At 35.5% G+C, this 16,502-nt stretch overlaps 1 protein-coding gene across 3 annotated transcripts in view; it reads right to left on the bottom strand.

The window, feature by feature from the left end:
• The window catches only part of ERLEC1 (endoplasmic reticulum lectin 1), a 37,488-nt gene that overhangs the window by 18,305 nt on the left and 2,681 nt on the right, over window positions 1–16,502 (bottom strand). For all 3 annotated transcript variants that reach the window (XM_045077833.1, XM_004775692.3, XM_045077834.1), the window contains exons 2-8: window positions 11,487–11,591; window positions 10,278–10,358; window positions 9,630–9,707; window positions 9,433–9,496; window positions 8,698–8,732; window positions 6,408–6,631; window positions 6,186–6,315 (exon numbers count right to left, since the gene is read on the bottom strand). In XM_045077833.1, coding sequence (XP_044933768.1) covers window positions 6,186–6,315; window positions 6,408–6,631; window positions 8,698–8,732; window positions 9,433–9,496; window positions 9,630–9,707; window positions 10,278–10,358; window positions 11,487–11,591 — 717 coding nt within the window. The remainder of the gene's footprint in view (window positions 1–6,185; window positions 6,316–6,407; window positions 6,632–8,697; window positions 8,733–9,432; window positions 9,497–9,629; window positions 9,708–10,277; window positions 10,359–11,486; window positions 11,592–16,502) is intronic.

The following is a 16,502-nucleotide window of genomic DNA, read 5'->3' as shown; positions in this document are numbered from 1 at the left end:
AATTCTTCTCAAGTACAATCTGATAGTATATATCAAAACCCTTCAATATGTGCTTACCTTTGACCTATTTCTAGAAATTTATCTGGAGTAAAGAATCACCACTGATGGATGCAAAAATTTAGCTCCAATGACATTCAGTGTGGCATTCTTCATGTTAGCAAAAAATTGTGGGTAACAAAAATATTCAAACCAGTAAATAATTTAAGTAACTTTTGGTACTTTAAACAATGAAATATGTGAGTTAATTAAAATAATATAGATGATTATGTCATAGGAATGTAAAAATGATATATTGTTAAGTGAAAACAAGTGAAGATATTTTATATATTTACACACAAACAGAGCACACAGTTTGGTCCTAATTATTTTTTTTTTAATGTCTATCTCTCTGTGTGTTATGTATCAAAAAAAAAAAAAAATCCCCAAAAAGACTGAAAGGAAATGCACTAAAATATTATTTAACCACTTGTTAGATTTTGTCTCTATATTTAGTTCTGGAAAATGTGGTTACAATGGGTAAATAAAAGACAACAAGAAGGGTAAAGAGGAGCTGAGTGGGAGTAAATATGAATATTAATTATAATTATTAAAATGCAGCAGGATCTGGTTGTTGTCCTGAAGGATGCTACAAGTTGGTCAAGAAAGACATCCACTAAAGGGTGCAGAGAATAGCAGATTCAGAGAGGGAGTGGTAATTCAGAGAGATTTTGATGAACACTTGAAACATGAAGACTTGGGGCGCCTGGGTGACTTAGTGGGTTAAGCCTCTGCCTTCGGCTCAGGTCATGATCCCAGGCTCCTGGGATCAGGCCCTGCGTCGGGCTCTCTGCTCAGCAGGGAGACTGCTTCCACCTCTCTCTCTCTCTGCCTGCCTCTCTGCCTACTTGTGATCTCTACGTGTCAGGTATATAAATAAAATCTTTAAAAAAACAAACAAAAAAGAAACATGAAGATTTCATAAAGAGAAAACTCTTGATTCTTGAAACATGAATAATTTCTGATTTATGTAAATGTCTGCAGGTTTTGTGTCTGTGTGCACATACACATGTGAACCTGAGGAAGACACAAGAAGAGCAAAGACGTGGGGTGTAAAACAATATTTAAAACTAAAGAGATAAACAGGTATTTACTGGTAAAAAAAAATTGCATTAATTCTAAGAAATTTGGATATTATGGATTTTAGGCAAAAATATGGGATTAGATTTTTTATCAGATTTTAAGTAATACTGTCACAGTAGCAGAAAAGGAATAGTAAGAACAAATCCTGAAGTGGGGAGCCACATTGGCAGTTGAAGTAACCCAAGCCACAGAGGAAGAGACTCTAAAGGAATGACAGAAGTAGGGTGGAGAGAAAAGTTATGAAAGAGGGTAAGGAGTTAGAATCCAGAAGTAAACTGGGTTTTGACAGTAAGGGGTGAAAATGAATCTAGATCAGAATTAAAGGAGTATACCAATTAAAACTGAATAACATAATTAAAAAAAACTAAATAGTAAAAGGGTTCTTTGTAAGTATATAGTGGATATGACGCCTCCTTTCACCTGCTGTAGTTGCCATTAATCAACTGTGGTTCTTTTCTCCTTCTTTGGCTGGTGGGAGTCATTGGAAGGTCACTCTAGAAACCAATGACCTTACCCTTCTTCTCCTCCAAAATTATAGATGAGCACAAAGACTGCCACATGACATCTTATTTTTTGAAAGGATCTTGGATTTGGGGTTTATTTATTTTTATTTTTTATTTAAAAATAATTTTTAAAAATTAATATATAATGTATTATTTGCCCCAGGGGTACAAGTCCATGAATCATCAGTCTTACACATTTCACAGTACTCACCATAGCACATACCCTCTCCAATGTCCATAACCTAGCTACTCTATCCCTACCCTGCCATCCCCCAGCAACCCTCAGTTTGCTTCCTGAGATGAAGAGTCTCTTATGGTCTCCCTCCCAATCCCATCTTGTTCCATTTTTTCCCTCCCTAACCCACACAACCCCTGACCTCGTATCAGAGATATCATATAATAAGTGGAAAGGACCTTGGATTTTATGTATAGTCTTTCTACATTCAGAACATACTATGTGCTCCTGGTACTGTTTTAAGTGCTGAGTATTAAAGACGAAGATGACATAGTCACTGCTCCTAAGGAGCTAAGTAAGGTCTAACAGACTAAACAAATTACTTAGAATGCATGAAACCTGTAGTAAGGTTAGTGAGGAAAAACATTACTAATGCATAGTGAAACCTTTAGCTCAGATAGGGGAAGAGGTAGGAAGGACAGAAGTATGACCATTTATTATTGCTTCTTGTGGACAGAACATCTTGCATTGTTAAGAAAATTATTCCAATAAAAGCAAGATGATAATTTTTATGGTAGGGTTTGGAAATTCATAAATCATCTAGTAATCTCCAAATAAATGTATTATAATAACAGCACCGATAGCACCAAATTAGCCTCAGCAAATTCATCCCATTTAAAGGCATGATGGACCCATGCTGTCTTTCACTGGTCTGACCATTTAGCAAGAATATCTGTACCATCTTTAGGCACAGAAGATGTGATATAGCATATAGACAATTAATTATACCCAGAGGATCCTCAACAATAGTTACCATAGCCTGACACTCATGAACAACAGAGATGAGATGATAAAGATGTGAAAGGCCCTATCACAAAACAGAATGGCCTTGGATGTACTCACCTTAGCACAAGGGGGCACATCAAACCAAATGAAGCGCGTATAAGCCTGATAATTCAGGAAGTATCACTTATGCTTTAAAAGACATGCATACAGAGATACAGGCATAGATGGTCCTGTGCGCACTTTAACCCAGTAGTTATCAAACTGGTTTAGAGTCTGGGGGACATGGTAGCAAAATTATTACTCATTCTTAGTTGTGTCAACATAGGTCTCTTTTCTTGCTGTCTCTACAGCTGCGTGGATTATGCATTCAACCTGGACACTGTCCAGTCAAGGAGCTCCTACTGCAAAAAAGCCCTTCTCTGATGGCCTAGAGAATATCATCAAAGAGGTGGGCATATAAGACTCTAAGGGGTTGGTTTTGAGGGGTAGGTGATAGCTAGACTAACATCATCCTGGATCAATCTGCTACAATGACCCCCTCTGTCACTTGAAGCCTTCTTGAGTACAGCTCCCCCACCATTGTGTCCTTTGTTCAACTAGGCCCTTAAGGACACCCTTGGGGCGCAACATTCTTGTTCTGCTGGAGAAGTGACTATGACTCACACCTATCTTTTTTTTTTTTTTAAAGCCTCATTAAGACTTTATTTAGTGGGTTATCTAGCAAATAGTTTCTATAGTAACACTTATTCCTAAACATTCTCTTGGGTGGTTCCCTAGTGTGTACTCCCAGCCTTTAGGGTTAGAAAAGCAGATCTTTACAAGAGGTGGGGTTGTAGAGATCAGGATGTCATATTGTCTATTTGCCATAGCCCAAGAGGCCTTAGTCCTAATGCCCCTTAATAAACCCCTTCATGGGGGCACCTGGGTGGCTCAGTGGATTAAGCCGCTGCCTTCGGCTCGGGTCATGATCTCAGTGTCCTGGGATCGAGCCCCGCATCGCATCGGGCTTTCTGCTCAGCAGGGAGCCTGCTTCCCCTTCTCTCTCTGCCTGACTCTCCGCCTACTTGTGATCTCTCTCTCTGCCAAATAAATAAATAAAATCTTAAAAATAATAAATAACTAAATAAACCACTTCATGTCAAACAAAACAAAAGTTAACAGGTATTAATATCAAAACAAAATTCTGATAGCCAGATATGTATTTCTGTTTAAAACAGAAAAAAAATTCATTATCTTTATGGTTACGTTTATTCCACATTTAAAAGGCAAACCATATGACAAATACCATTTTTTAAAAAAAGTTATGCATAATTAACTAGATTTATAAAGGAAAGGATTTTGAGAAAAATATCATTTTAAATAACTACTTGCCCTACAGTATTACCTAAAGTTTTCATCTACAATATGTATTCTAAAGGTCCTAAGTATTTTGAAAGTATTATCATCTGTAGCTTTTTAAAAGTAATTTTTCTCAAATGGCAGATTAAACAGATTAATTAGAGAAAAGTAAGCTGCCATTTCTTCTCTAAAGAGTAATTAAAGTTAGGATTTGTTAAGCATTTTGATTGAGCTGACTTCTAAGTACCTGTCAGTATTTAAATCACTATCAGGGAGACACAAGAAGAGAAATCCATGTCCAATCTCTTAATTGAGCACTTCAAATCAAACACAGATTAATAAGATAGTTTTTCCTTCCTATCAGAATGGCAGCATTCACAACAACTACAAAGAGTTGGGCAATACTTTTACTAGAAGTACTCAAGAGAAAGGGGAGAAGTAGGCTTTGCAGCTCAATGTTAGTTATTAGTTAATTAAACCATTACTAAGTACCCACAGTATACCAGGTATCATTCAAGGAGCTGGAAACCTCAAAGTAATAAAGCATAGCATATTCTCCCTTGATCTTAATGTAAGAATCATAGGAAAATCAACCAATTTTAGCCATGTAAGTGCTATAATGGAGGACTGAATAAAATACAAGATCAAAAAAGAGGAAACACTGATCTCTTCCTGGGGAAATTCATTAGAAGTCCTCTCTCATTTGCAAAGGAAGTAACATGGCTTTAAAAACATGGAGGAAGAGATGCCTGGCTGGCTCATTAAGAAGCATGCACTTTTGGGGCGCCTGGGTGGCTCAGTGGTTTAGGCCGCTGCCTTCGGCTCAGGTCATGATCCCAGGGTCCTGGGATCGAGCCCCGCATCGGGCTCTCTGCTCAGCAGGGAGCCTGCTTCCTCCTCTCTCTCTGCCTGCCTCTCTGCCTGTTTGTGATCTCTCTCTGGCAAATAAATAAATAAAAAAAAAAAAGAAGCATGCACTTTTAATCCTGCGATTGTGAGTTCAAGCTCCACGCTGGGTGTGGAGATTACATAAAAATAAATAAGTAAGTAAATGAATGAAATTAAAAAAAAAAATAGGGGAGATTAGGAAAAGATCAGATAGCACATGGAAAAGGAGAAGCAGCACTGAGAAGTGGTTAAGAGGACAGGTTCTAGAACCACACTGTTTTGATCTTCATCTCTAACCCGGTCACTTATCACTTCCCTTCTCTGAACCTCAGTTTCCTAATCTGTTTAGGAGGGTGATAATAGTATAGTTTGTAGGTTGCTGTGAGGATTAGATAACAGCTGTTAATATGCAATCCATGTTAACTACTGTGACTGTGGTTTGAGTTCAGGAGAAAGGTCAACGTTGAAGATGTGTATTTGGAACTCATGGGCATATTAAAGGAAGTTAACAGAATGGGCCTGGATGAGTTCACTTGAGATGGACTATACACACTACAGAGAGAAGGAACTAGGCTAGAACTGTGGGGAACATCAACATTTTCAGCGGCAGGAAGTAGACAAAGACCTAATACACAGGAGAGAAGAACAGAGAGAACCAGAGAGAATGACTTCAAGTAAAGGTAGGAGAGAAAGTTTAAGCTTCACATGTTCAGTGTTTTATGTGCTAAGATCAAGTTATGCATATGTCCAGTGAACTAAGAGCCAGAAGACTGATGTTGAATAAGAAGTTTCAGAAGAATGATGGTTTGCTGACATAGAGTAATGGGTTGAAGAAATAACGCATTAGAAGATGAGTTGTAGGGGCGCCTGGGTGGCTCAGTGGATTGAAGCCTCTGCCTTCGGCTCAGGTCGTGGTCCCAGGGTCCTGGGATCGAGCCCTGCATCGGGCACTCTGCTCAGTGAGGAGCCTGCTTCCTCCTTTCTCCTCTCTCTCCGCCTGCCTCTCTGCCTACTTGTGATCTCTGTCTGTCAAATAAATAAATAAAATCTTAAAAAAAAAAAAAAAAGAAGATGAGTTGTAGTCTGTTTCTTCAAGGGGCCTAACTGGGAAGGCCATTCAACTACCTAAAAATTCAACTTCACCACAATTAATAGGATGTCAAACTCTAGAGTATGAAATCATGAGAATAAGATAATGATAAAATAGTTTCTGAGAAGTACAAGAATTAGGAAAATAGTTAAAATATTGGAACTTAACATTTGAGTCAGAAAAATAAATTACTATTACCATGCTAAGGAATGATTAAAATATTGATACATGCTCTGAATTTTGGAAAAGAAAGCCCTGAGAAAATACCATTAGATAATTCTCATACCTCTTTATTTCTCCTGAAAGGCACCCTTAATATTTCTTCCTGTTGTTCCAGTTGTCTCAGGGTGAGGGGTTTGAATGGTGATCCTGGCAGGGACTGGCAAAATATGTCATTCACAGGGGATGCTCTGAATCTATTCAGTAAGAACAAAGCATTAAAGCTAAGCATATGACACTTTAAAGCATGTGAGCATTTCATGTTTAAAATACTAAATCCATATCCTACCTATATTTAGGATGATTGCACAAGAGTGGTGTCAAAATGACAACTTCATATTCACAAGTTGTAACTTCAGCTACTGAAAGAATTTCATGCTTAGATTCAGGATGACATATATACATCACTGTACTTGATCTGGGCCGGTTCTGTTTCAAACTACAAGGTGTACCATTTCCCATTCCCACAGGATAGTAGGGTGTCATCTGACCTTCGATATTTTTAGTGGGAATCTTAAAAAAAAAAAAAAGAGTGTAAGACCGACTTTTCATTAGAAATGGAGGTAGGGGTGAGAATGGGAGAAACACTTATTCTTAAAGGAAGAAAACTACATTTTATTTATAAACTAACATTTATAAAGGTAACATTTCTATATTTTCTATAAATTCTTCCTCTAACATTCTTTTGATTCCTAAACTCTTATTTGAGCTAATACTTATTTTCAGACCTAGTTTTATATAGGAAAAAAGGGAAATTTTATTCAGTGCTAAAATTAAGATGTAAGATAAGTGTACATTTATATAAAAGGATATAATCTCTTGATTAATTAATTACTTCTAACACTTAAGAAAGAGATTAAGATAAAATACAGGAACTTACTCTACTGGACTAGTCAGAATTTTCTATACTAAATTCTCAGTGAAGGGCTGTGTTATACTTTAGCTTCTAGAGGTCTGAAGTCTAATTTGTCAAAGTGGGGCTACTTAGTAAAACAGTATCTTCTAAAACAGGAATCTTAATACTATGCTCATTCATTAATCTGCTTACTCTTTTCCCCTGTCATTAATATTAAAAGCCGTACTTTTCAACATAAACTCCCATATAAATCTTTTCAAGGCCAGCAAAGGACAAATGAAGAAATGTTCATGGAATGGAGGAACAAAATAGATTACCTCAGAAGATAAGGATTATTAAGGAGCTAGCTCCCATATTTTATCTACATAAACCAAAGAAAAATCTAATATAAGGGCTCTAAAAAATATATTGTTAATAATATCTCCAAGCAAGCTCTTTGGAGGCAGGGAGCTCATCTTGTATCACTTTGGTACCCTGTCAGTGCCATATCTAAAATAGGCAATAAACAAATGTTTCCAGGAAAAAAATATTTTGGTTTCTTGTATGCTATTTTCATGCTAGTATCTAGAATTAGAAAATCCTGGGTTCGAAGCCAAGCTTTGAATTCACTGGCTTTCTGACTTTGACCAAATTTCAGTTTTGTCATTTGTAGAAGGAAAATAATAATATATACTCAGAGGTTGTGGGAAAAATTAAATATTACCGTTTGTTACATGCCTGACACAGTACGTGGCTTATAAATTGGGGCTCAGTAAATGTTAGTTTTCTTCCCTTACCCTTTTCTTCCTCTTCCTTTATCATTTCACACTTTGAATTCCATCTTGCTATCCTCCAGAGCCACAGTAAATAAATATTTTATCTCAAAGGTAGTCTGTAAAATTAAAATCTTTTAAAATAGCAATGCTATGTGTATTCAAGCTTAGCTTATCAATTCCCCCCAAAGCCACCCTTTTAAGTTATAGGCATCCCTTTTAAGGCTTTTTGCCATTTCACTTTTCTTCTAATAAAATCATCATTATGAGATAAAACCACTTACAGAAATATCTTCTAACAATAGGTTATTAACTCTATGGGAGTTCTTAGGATTCAGAATGTATTCCTTGAACTACAGGGGCATTTAAAAATTGTGATTAGGTACCCTAAGGAATCATTCTTTTTAAACAATCCTATTTTTCAGTCATCAATTATGCATTCACATTCAGTACACACTTATGAAGTGCCTATATTATATCTAGCACTGTGCTTTGCACTGCGGGGTAAAGAGATAAAAGACAGTCCCTGCTTTGAAGATGCTTGCAATCTGGTAGCTTGTTATTTACATATGTAGTTTATCTGTTTTACCCATGGGAGACAGGGACCAAAGCAGGGGGAAAAAGCAAAAGCTCATATTTATAATTGTTTCCAATGTCAAACAGAGGGAACTACTGTGAAGCCTGGAAGTGATACAGTGCCATTATGAAAACTTTCCCAGACACGTCTTTGGCAAGTTCCTTAATTTTCCTATGATTTTAAAAGTAAAGAGAAGTATCACAGTATAACTATTCTCAGAAAAACCTAACATACTGCAAATTTTCTTTGGCTGAATCCTTTGAGGTATTTGATAGACAGGTAAAGAATGCACGACTACATTCTGTCATTTAAATTCTGTCATTTCAGTAGTGCAAATTCAAGTCTCACTAATAACAGATGTTAAAAGTGAAAAAAATCAACACTTGTCACTTGCCTCTTTTGATTTTTCCTTTTCATCTGACTCTTGATCTGTGGAATAATATAAGATATTACCTATGTAAGGTAGGTGTAAAAAATGACCAGTGACTTAAATACAAAATACAAATGATTAAGTTTTCAACCAACTTCGTAATTTTAAATTTCTTTCTAAAAAATGATAGAAAACATACATGTAATTTTTATCATACTGCTTTTAGCTAGCTGCCTTGAAATGGTTTTGTTTGAAAGGACAGTCAAATTTAATCCTTACATCTTTACCTAAGAAATACTCCATTTGAGGCATAAAAATGGCCGTAACACTTTTCTTTTGAAGTATTTTTATATCAGTAAGAATTTTAATCTTAACTTAGTTGACTTTGAGTAATACAGATTAACAAAAATATTTCACAATTTTAGAGACACATCTACATTTCTATTTTCATGTACAGCAACTAGGCTTACAGCAAGCAAAACACTAACATTAACACTATATAACATATAAAGATATAAAGATAACATGTGTTGCCTTACCAAATTTTGAAAAAATTCGTAGACAAAAAGCATAATGTTTGTTGACATAGAAAATAATGAAAAGATCTCTTCGAAAAAGTTTTCTAAGGGATTGTTCAGGAATTTATTTCAGTGTTTTAAAATGCATACGGTTTCCTAAAAGATCTTTTAAATTCCAATTTCAACATATGCTTTCAATGAAATTCCAGCATTACTATCACATCACTCTGTCGAAACAAACCTTTTTCAGATAGAAGGTTCTTAGCCAACATATTCCCAAGGTAGTACTCGTGAATATTTACTTTCTATATTGGAATAAAATAAAAATATAGTAAGTATTTTGCAAATACCTAGAACACAACTTTAAAATCACAAATCTCATTATTAAAGTTCTCATTTTATAATGTTCCATACTTCATTTTTTGAAGAAAAACATACCTGACCACTTTCTTTCTCTTCATGGTATTGTCGAATGTGTTTTCCATGACATACTTCGTAAGTCCAATAAGACTCAATCTAAGAAAAATGGATGTATTTAGATATACAAAAGTCATACAACTCAACTGATTACTTCTTGATATTTTATGTAGTTGAGTAGATTTCCCTCAAGATTTAGAGTAAGCTTTCATTAAATGAAACATGCCTCAGAAAAATGTGAAGATTCTGAAGCCTAGTAATTGTTTTTACTAATTAAATCTCTGTGAAAATTCTGTGAAGAAAACAGGTCTAGACTATACCTGGGATCTAAACCACCTGGCTTAGGGACCATATTATACATAGTCAAAAAAATAAGAATTAGCATTTTTTATTAAAATTGTGTATAAGGAAATTTTCTTTTGATCTGAAAAACATTCAGGACAATTTGGGAAGTGATATTATTTGAAAATGGTTTTAGTGGGTGTTTGCTGCATCTACTATACAGGAATTAAAACAAATAAAATACTACTAAGCAATATCTTTGATTTACAATGAACTTAAAATCTGATACAACATAATAAAGTAAAAAGAAACACAGAATTATTTTTAAGGGTCTACTGGCTATTGGAAACTTATTTTCTACTTATTAAGTGAACATAAAATACGTACTCTGTAGGAACAACTGCTTTGTTTAAATAGCGGCTCCAATAGCTCTCTTGGATTAGGGCCTTTATAATCCTTTTCTTCTTCCTATGAAAGAACTAGGATTTAATACTTACAATTATCTAGAATTTTACCCAACTCTGCTGTCTGGGTATTAACCCATTGTTCAAATCACAAATGCTTAGAAATAAAAGGGGAAAAACAGTCAAAACTTTTAAAAAGGTCCTATGGTTTGCCACTTCTTTCAAAAGAATTGAAGGATAAATAAGGAGCCATATAATCTTTCATTCTTTCTTCTCTTAAAAAAAAAGTTTTCTGAGTATCAGTTTCCTGAACAATTCTTATGAAACGATTTCAGAAGTTTTAAATATTTGCATCTGAACAAATTCTTAGAAAAGTTGAATCTTGTAGAAGGTATAGAAAAGTTTTAAGGTACATCCCAGTTTCCTATATATTTTTACATTTCAGACTTGAATGCCATATGCATATGCAGATGATTGTGCACATATGTATTTGTGTCTTAATAAAATTTAAAACAAAATGAACAGAGCTATCTTTCACAGATTTCAAATCTGAACAAAACCTAGGAAAGCACTCACTGAGTTTATAGTATTTCTATTTCACAGACTGTGAAAGTATTACATAAATAGCTCAATAAATTTATTGAGTGGAAGAACTGAGTTTCAAATTTGTTCAAGGTTCCACAGCTAACTGTAGCCTATACCTCAGCCTCCTGGCTCCTAGGCTGGTGTCCTTTTCATTTTATCATGCTGACTCTCCTGTTTCATCTTGAAAGAAGCCATTGCCTTGAAGGATGGATAAGAGGCAGTTAGGGCAGTTCTGGGAGGAAGAAACGGGCATGAGCTAAGGTAGGGAAAAAGTATAGGTACCTATAGATTTGTTGTTAGAAATTCTTTATAAAAAAGTCACAATTTTATTTAAAAATTATATCCTGTTTCAAAACCCTCATTTCTATTAAAGAAAGCAAGAGTGGAATTAGATTTTCTTTAAAACTATGAATAGTTGGTTGCCAATTTTCCCAAGTTGAACTGTAGAATCAAAGAATTCAAGAACAATAAAAGTGAATACTACTTGTATGATAAACAGGGTTACTGAGAAACTTGTCATTCAGTTTTACTTTAAAATATGTGTTTGCAATGTTTTAAATATGCATCTTTGGTGACAGGAATTATTTATGTATTTATAAAAAGTTACCTCATCCCCATTTGTCACAAGGGGCAGAATGCATTTATATTTTTCTTTATGTGTGGTTGTCATGATGACATAATTATCTTCTTTATACAAAACTCCAGTTGTAGGCTAGAATAGAACAAAAAATACAGTTTTTTTTTGTTGTTGTTAAGTTGTATTACAGTGAATAAACTACAGTCTTAGGTCAAAGTAATTCATCATGTTCAAGAGAAGATTTTTAAGGGGGAAATATTCCACATATTATTTAAGATCAAAATGAGGATGACACACTATAACAGAGAGAAAAATGAATGAAAATGAAACTTGGAATATAGAAGAAAGTAGTAATGCAACAGACTGAAGTTAAAATAGGGATTAAACAGCATTAACAGGCGGGGAACTTGGGTGGCATAGTGGGTTAAGCGTCTGGCTCTTGATCTCAGCTCAGCGTGGTTAAGATCAAACCCTGCATGGGCTCCATGCTCTGCTTGGGTTTCTCTTTCTCTCCCTCTGCATCCCCTATTCCCCCAAAGCTCTCTTTCAGATAATAAATAAATCTTCAAAAAAATGCATTAAGAGGCAATGAATGTTTACTGATACATCATTACTGAATACTTATTACACCTATTAAAAATTACCACCTATATGTGAGAACCAACAGCACTTTACAAATGTACTCTCAATTCTGTTGGAAAGGACACTTGGACATAATAGTGGTGCATAATTTTTCATATGTGGATAAATTACTTTTAGAAGAAAAATCTCCAGGGGGGCCTGGGGAACTCAGTAGGTTAAGCCTCTGCCTTTGGATCAGGTCATGATCCTAGGGTCCTGAAATCGAGTCTGCGTTGGGACTTCCTGCTTGGTGGCGAGTCTGTTTCTCCCTCTCTGTCTCCGTCTGCCTCTCTCCCAGGCTTGTGCACACACGCTCTCTCTCTCTCTCTCAAATAAATAAATAAAATCTTTAAAAAAAAAAAAAAAGAAAAGAAAAGAAAAAGAAAAAGCGATCTTCTGTTCTGACTTAACTTTTTTTTTTAGTATATATCCTGGGTCAGCAAACTCTTTCTGTAAAGGGACAGGCAGTAAATATTTTAGGCTTTGTGGGTCATATGATCTCTGTTTCAACTATCCAACTATCAATTGTAGTAAGACATTGTATAAGCAATAGGAAAATGAACAGGTATGGCTGTGTCCTGAAAAAACTTTATTTATAAAAATAGATGGCTGGCCAACACAAAGGTGTAGTTTGCCAATTCCTGGTATGTATCAACGAAACTATTCAAACTTTCACAATATAAAACCAAACAAATTCACAAGTCAAACAGGAACCAATGTAATTCAAATGAACATTTCAGTTAATATAATTCACATTATTTAACCAAAAAGAAATCTTCGCTTTGTGATAGTAGATGTGTCACTAAGACAGAGGTTTTTATGTTCTGTGATATGTGTTCTGTGATAATTCAACTCAACTTCTCATCTTACCATAGTGTGAAACCACTATACCATATGGCTATCCCTCACGAAGAACGAACCACTCTTATTAAGTAACTCTTCTTTTCTCAGTTTAACAAGAAGGACTCATAACCTTAATAAAAGCACTACTTGATCCAATGTTATCTCACACACAAATGCAAATTAGGGCAATGTTTTTCTAAGACAATAAAACAAAATAAAAAAAATAATAGTAAATATAAGCTATATTAGCTATATTGAAGTTTTAAATCCTTAACATTTTTAACACATCAGTCTTCAAGACAGGCTTTCTACCTATTTTCAGAAAAGGAAACTGAAACCCAGAGATTAAATAATTTGTACAGGGCAGGACACCTGGGTGGCTTAGTCAGCTTAAGTCCTCCCTGCTCAGCAGGGAGCCCACTCCTCCCTCAGCCTCTACTGCTCCCTTTGCTGCGTGCTCTCTCTCTCTCTTTCAAATAAATAAAATCTTTTTTTCTTTAAAGATTTTATTTATTTATTTGACGACAGAGATCACAAGTAGGCAGAGAGGCAGGCAGAGAAAGGAGGAAGCAGGCTCCCTGCTGAGCAGAGAGCCTGATGCGGGGGCTTGATTCCAGGACCCCGGGATCATGACCTGAGCCAAAGGCAGAGGCTTTAACCCACTGAGCCACCCAGGCGCCCCATAATAAGTAAAATCTTAAAAAAAAAAAAAAGAAATTTGTACAAGGTAACACAGCTAGTAAGTACCACAGTACAGAGATGAACCCAGTCAGACTGGTTCCATATTCTGTGTGCTCTTAACCGTTTTAACATATTTGAATCAGTGTTTGTTAACATTTTTTTAGATATATAGATTTATTTTTTTAGATATATAGATTTATAGGCTCCTGGATTATGATGAAGGATCCTTTCATTTAAAAGACCATTGTAAATGAAGAAGGGAACCAAAGAGATTTGAAAGTGAGAGTTGCAAAACCAAATTTATGAAAAAGGGATCCTTAGAACCATTTATTCAGTTGTGCCAACAAATTGCTATAAGATATAACATTTACAATGGTTTTCCACATTTTTCAGATAGATGCAGAATGTATGCAAAGTTGTTAAAATCATGACTCACACTTGCTTAGCAATGGCTGGTCTGAAGCCTTGCCATATCATTCCTGTACGGTAGTGAAGGCAACCAGCAGCATATGACTTAAGTGTATTTACCTCTATTTGTGAAGTACCTGCAACTCTAATGTTCAGAATTGAATTCCACAGCAATACTGATTTACTAAAACATTCAGCACAATGCCAACAATGGAAAAACAACTGCTTGCTTGGAACCACAGCAAAGACAGTAAGACAATCCTTTCTTTGTAATAAAAACCACTCTTGGGGCTTTATGTCTATATGTTAAGAAATTCATTCCTCTTGGAAAAGGACTTCAGCTCCCTCCATTTTGACCTCAAACTTTCTAGTTGGGTGTTTCCTTCCAGCTTGTCTCTTGGCTCAGACTAGAAGATCCAGGGGGCAAAGCATCCTCTGATGGGAATCTCAACTACCCCCTCAACCAAAAAGGACCATCTGAGCCAGCAAGACGTCTGCCTTCCCATGACTGACTTTAAGACAAGGTTTGATTTGACCTTCAATGCCTCCTTGAACAGACCCATGCCACCTATGCCCCATATATTTCATATATAAACATATATATTTTTAGCACTTTGGAGACAGTCTTTGAATTGCCAGTCTGCTGTCTTTTCAGTGCTGGTCTCACTGAAATAAATCCTTTCTTGTTTCACCATCATTCATTTCTCTGAGTTTGGATTTTGTCAGCTGTGAGTGGCAGAACCTCGTTCTGTATGGAATCCCCAGGCCTCAGTGCTTCTGCTTGCCTGTGTCCCAGCTATATTCTGCCTACTGTTTTTAAGGTCTAGGTAAGGGGTAATAAGAAATAAAAGCCATCACTTGTTTGAAGATGCAAAGATTTGTCTTTCATTAGTTTTGGAATGGTTGCTTTACTCTTCAATAAAACGGATCAAGGAGCAATTCCTCTGTCTGAAAACTGCTGAAATAGTGAGTCACTGATTGTGAACTAAAAATGTTAACAAATTTTACTCTCTTTTTCAGAACAGAAATTACTGGGAAAAAGTTAACCTCTTCTGATTTTCTAAGTTAAAAAAACTTTTTTGATCTGCTACTAAAAATGTTTTCTTTTGATTTAGTAAAACAGTTCCTTAGAAAAATGAAATATAATGAATTCTGAATGTATAGAATTGCAGATAGTGTAAAAAGGTTGTTCCACATAACATCTTAATGTATTTTCCATGTAAGAGGTCTTATTAGTGATTTGATAAAAATTAGATATTAATATAGTGAAATTAATCCAAGGGGGCATGGTACTTTAAGGTTAAAAAACTTAAAAAATATGTTGGCGGGAGAGAAATTCCTAATGTTTGACAGGAGTCTGGAAGAATTAAGATAGAGGATGAGAGACAAAAGAGAGAAGCTGTAAAATAAACTCAGTGGTACAACTTCTCAGCATATATAAACATGTTTGGGAAAAAAAACACAGACATGCTTGGAACTCTGGAGTTGGTTATCATTCTTCCCAAGCATAGTGTTTGGGTATTTTTTTTTTTTTTTTTTAAATTAAAGTAGGCTCAGAGCCCAATGCAGGGCCTGAACTCATGACCCTGAGATCAAGATCTGAGCTGCAATCCAGAGTTGGAGGCTTAACTGACTAAGCTACCCAAGTATCCCATAGGAAATTTTTGAGTGGGAATACACTTCCAAGAGAAGTAAAGACAAAACTGGACTTATTCTGTGGTTTTTACTTTGGTGAAATTTGTGAACTCTGTGAAGTAATGAAGAATTGAATAGTTTAATGACACAGATGGTATTTCAGAAGAAAAATATATACACACAAAAAAACTGAATGCTAAAAACCAGTAAAAAAGGAATATCATAGTCATTAACTAGTTAACAAAAACATTAAGAATATACACAGCTTTGGTGCTTAATAATTTTTCTAAGTAAATTTGAAAGAAAGATTATAAAGATTATATATTGTTTTGATATATCTGAATGGGGAGAGGATTTAAAGTACAGAAGAATTTTAAGACTAAAAAATAAAATTCACATCTTCTAATCTAGTCTCTTCCAGTTTCAGATAGTAGAAAGATAAAGGCCCTTATTCTCGTTCATACAGCTGCTTAGTTATATATGTCCAACCAAATGGCCCATAAAAGAAAACGACAGTGCCAGGTGAGGAGGGCTGTAATGTCAATTACATGAAGTAGGGAAGAAAGCCTTAAGATTAAATAGTACTAAAACAAAACCCAAAGGCCAATGATAAAAGACTCTTACAGTTTATTTTTACATGAGGGCCACAGATATTTTGCCAACTCAGAGAAAAAGGTCTCTAGATTTTCCTCAAAATAACTTAAAAAAAATTTTTTTTAAAGATTTTATTTATTTGTTAGAAAATGGTGGGGCACAAGCAGGGGGAGCAGCAGGCAGAGGAAGCAGCAGGCTCCCTGCTGAGCAAGGAGCCGGATGGGGATGTGGGACTCAATCCCAGGACCCCAAGATCTTGACCTG

This window comes from Mustela putorius, unplaced genomic scaffold, assembly GCF_011764305.1.
Source record: "Mustela putorius furo isolate JIRA1106 unplaced genomic scaffold, ASM1176430v1.1 tig00000224_pilon_pilon_pilon, whole genome shotgun sequence".
NCBI lineage: Eukaryota > Metazoa > Chordata > Mammalia > Carnivora > Mustelidae > Mustela > Mustela putorius.
This window is presented reverse-complemented; position numbering and strand designations above follow the sequence as displayed.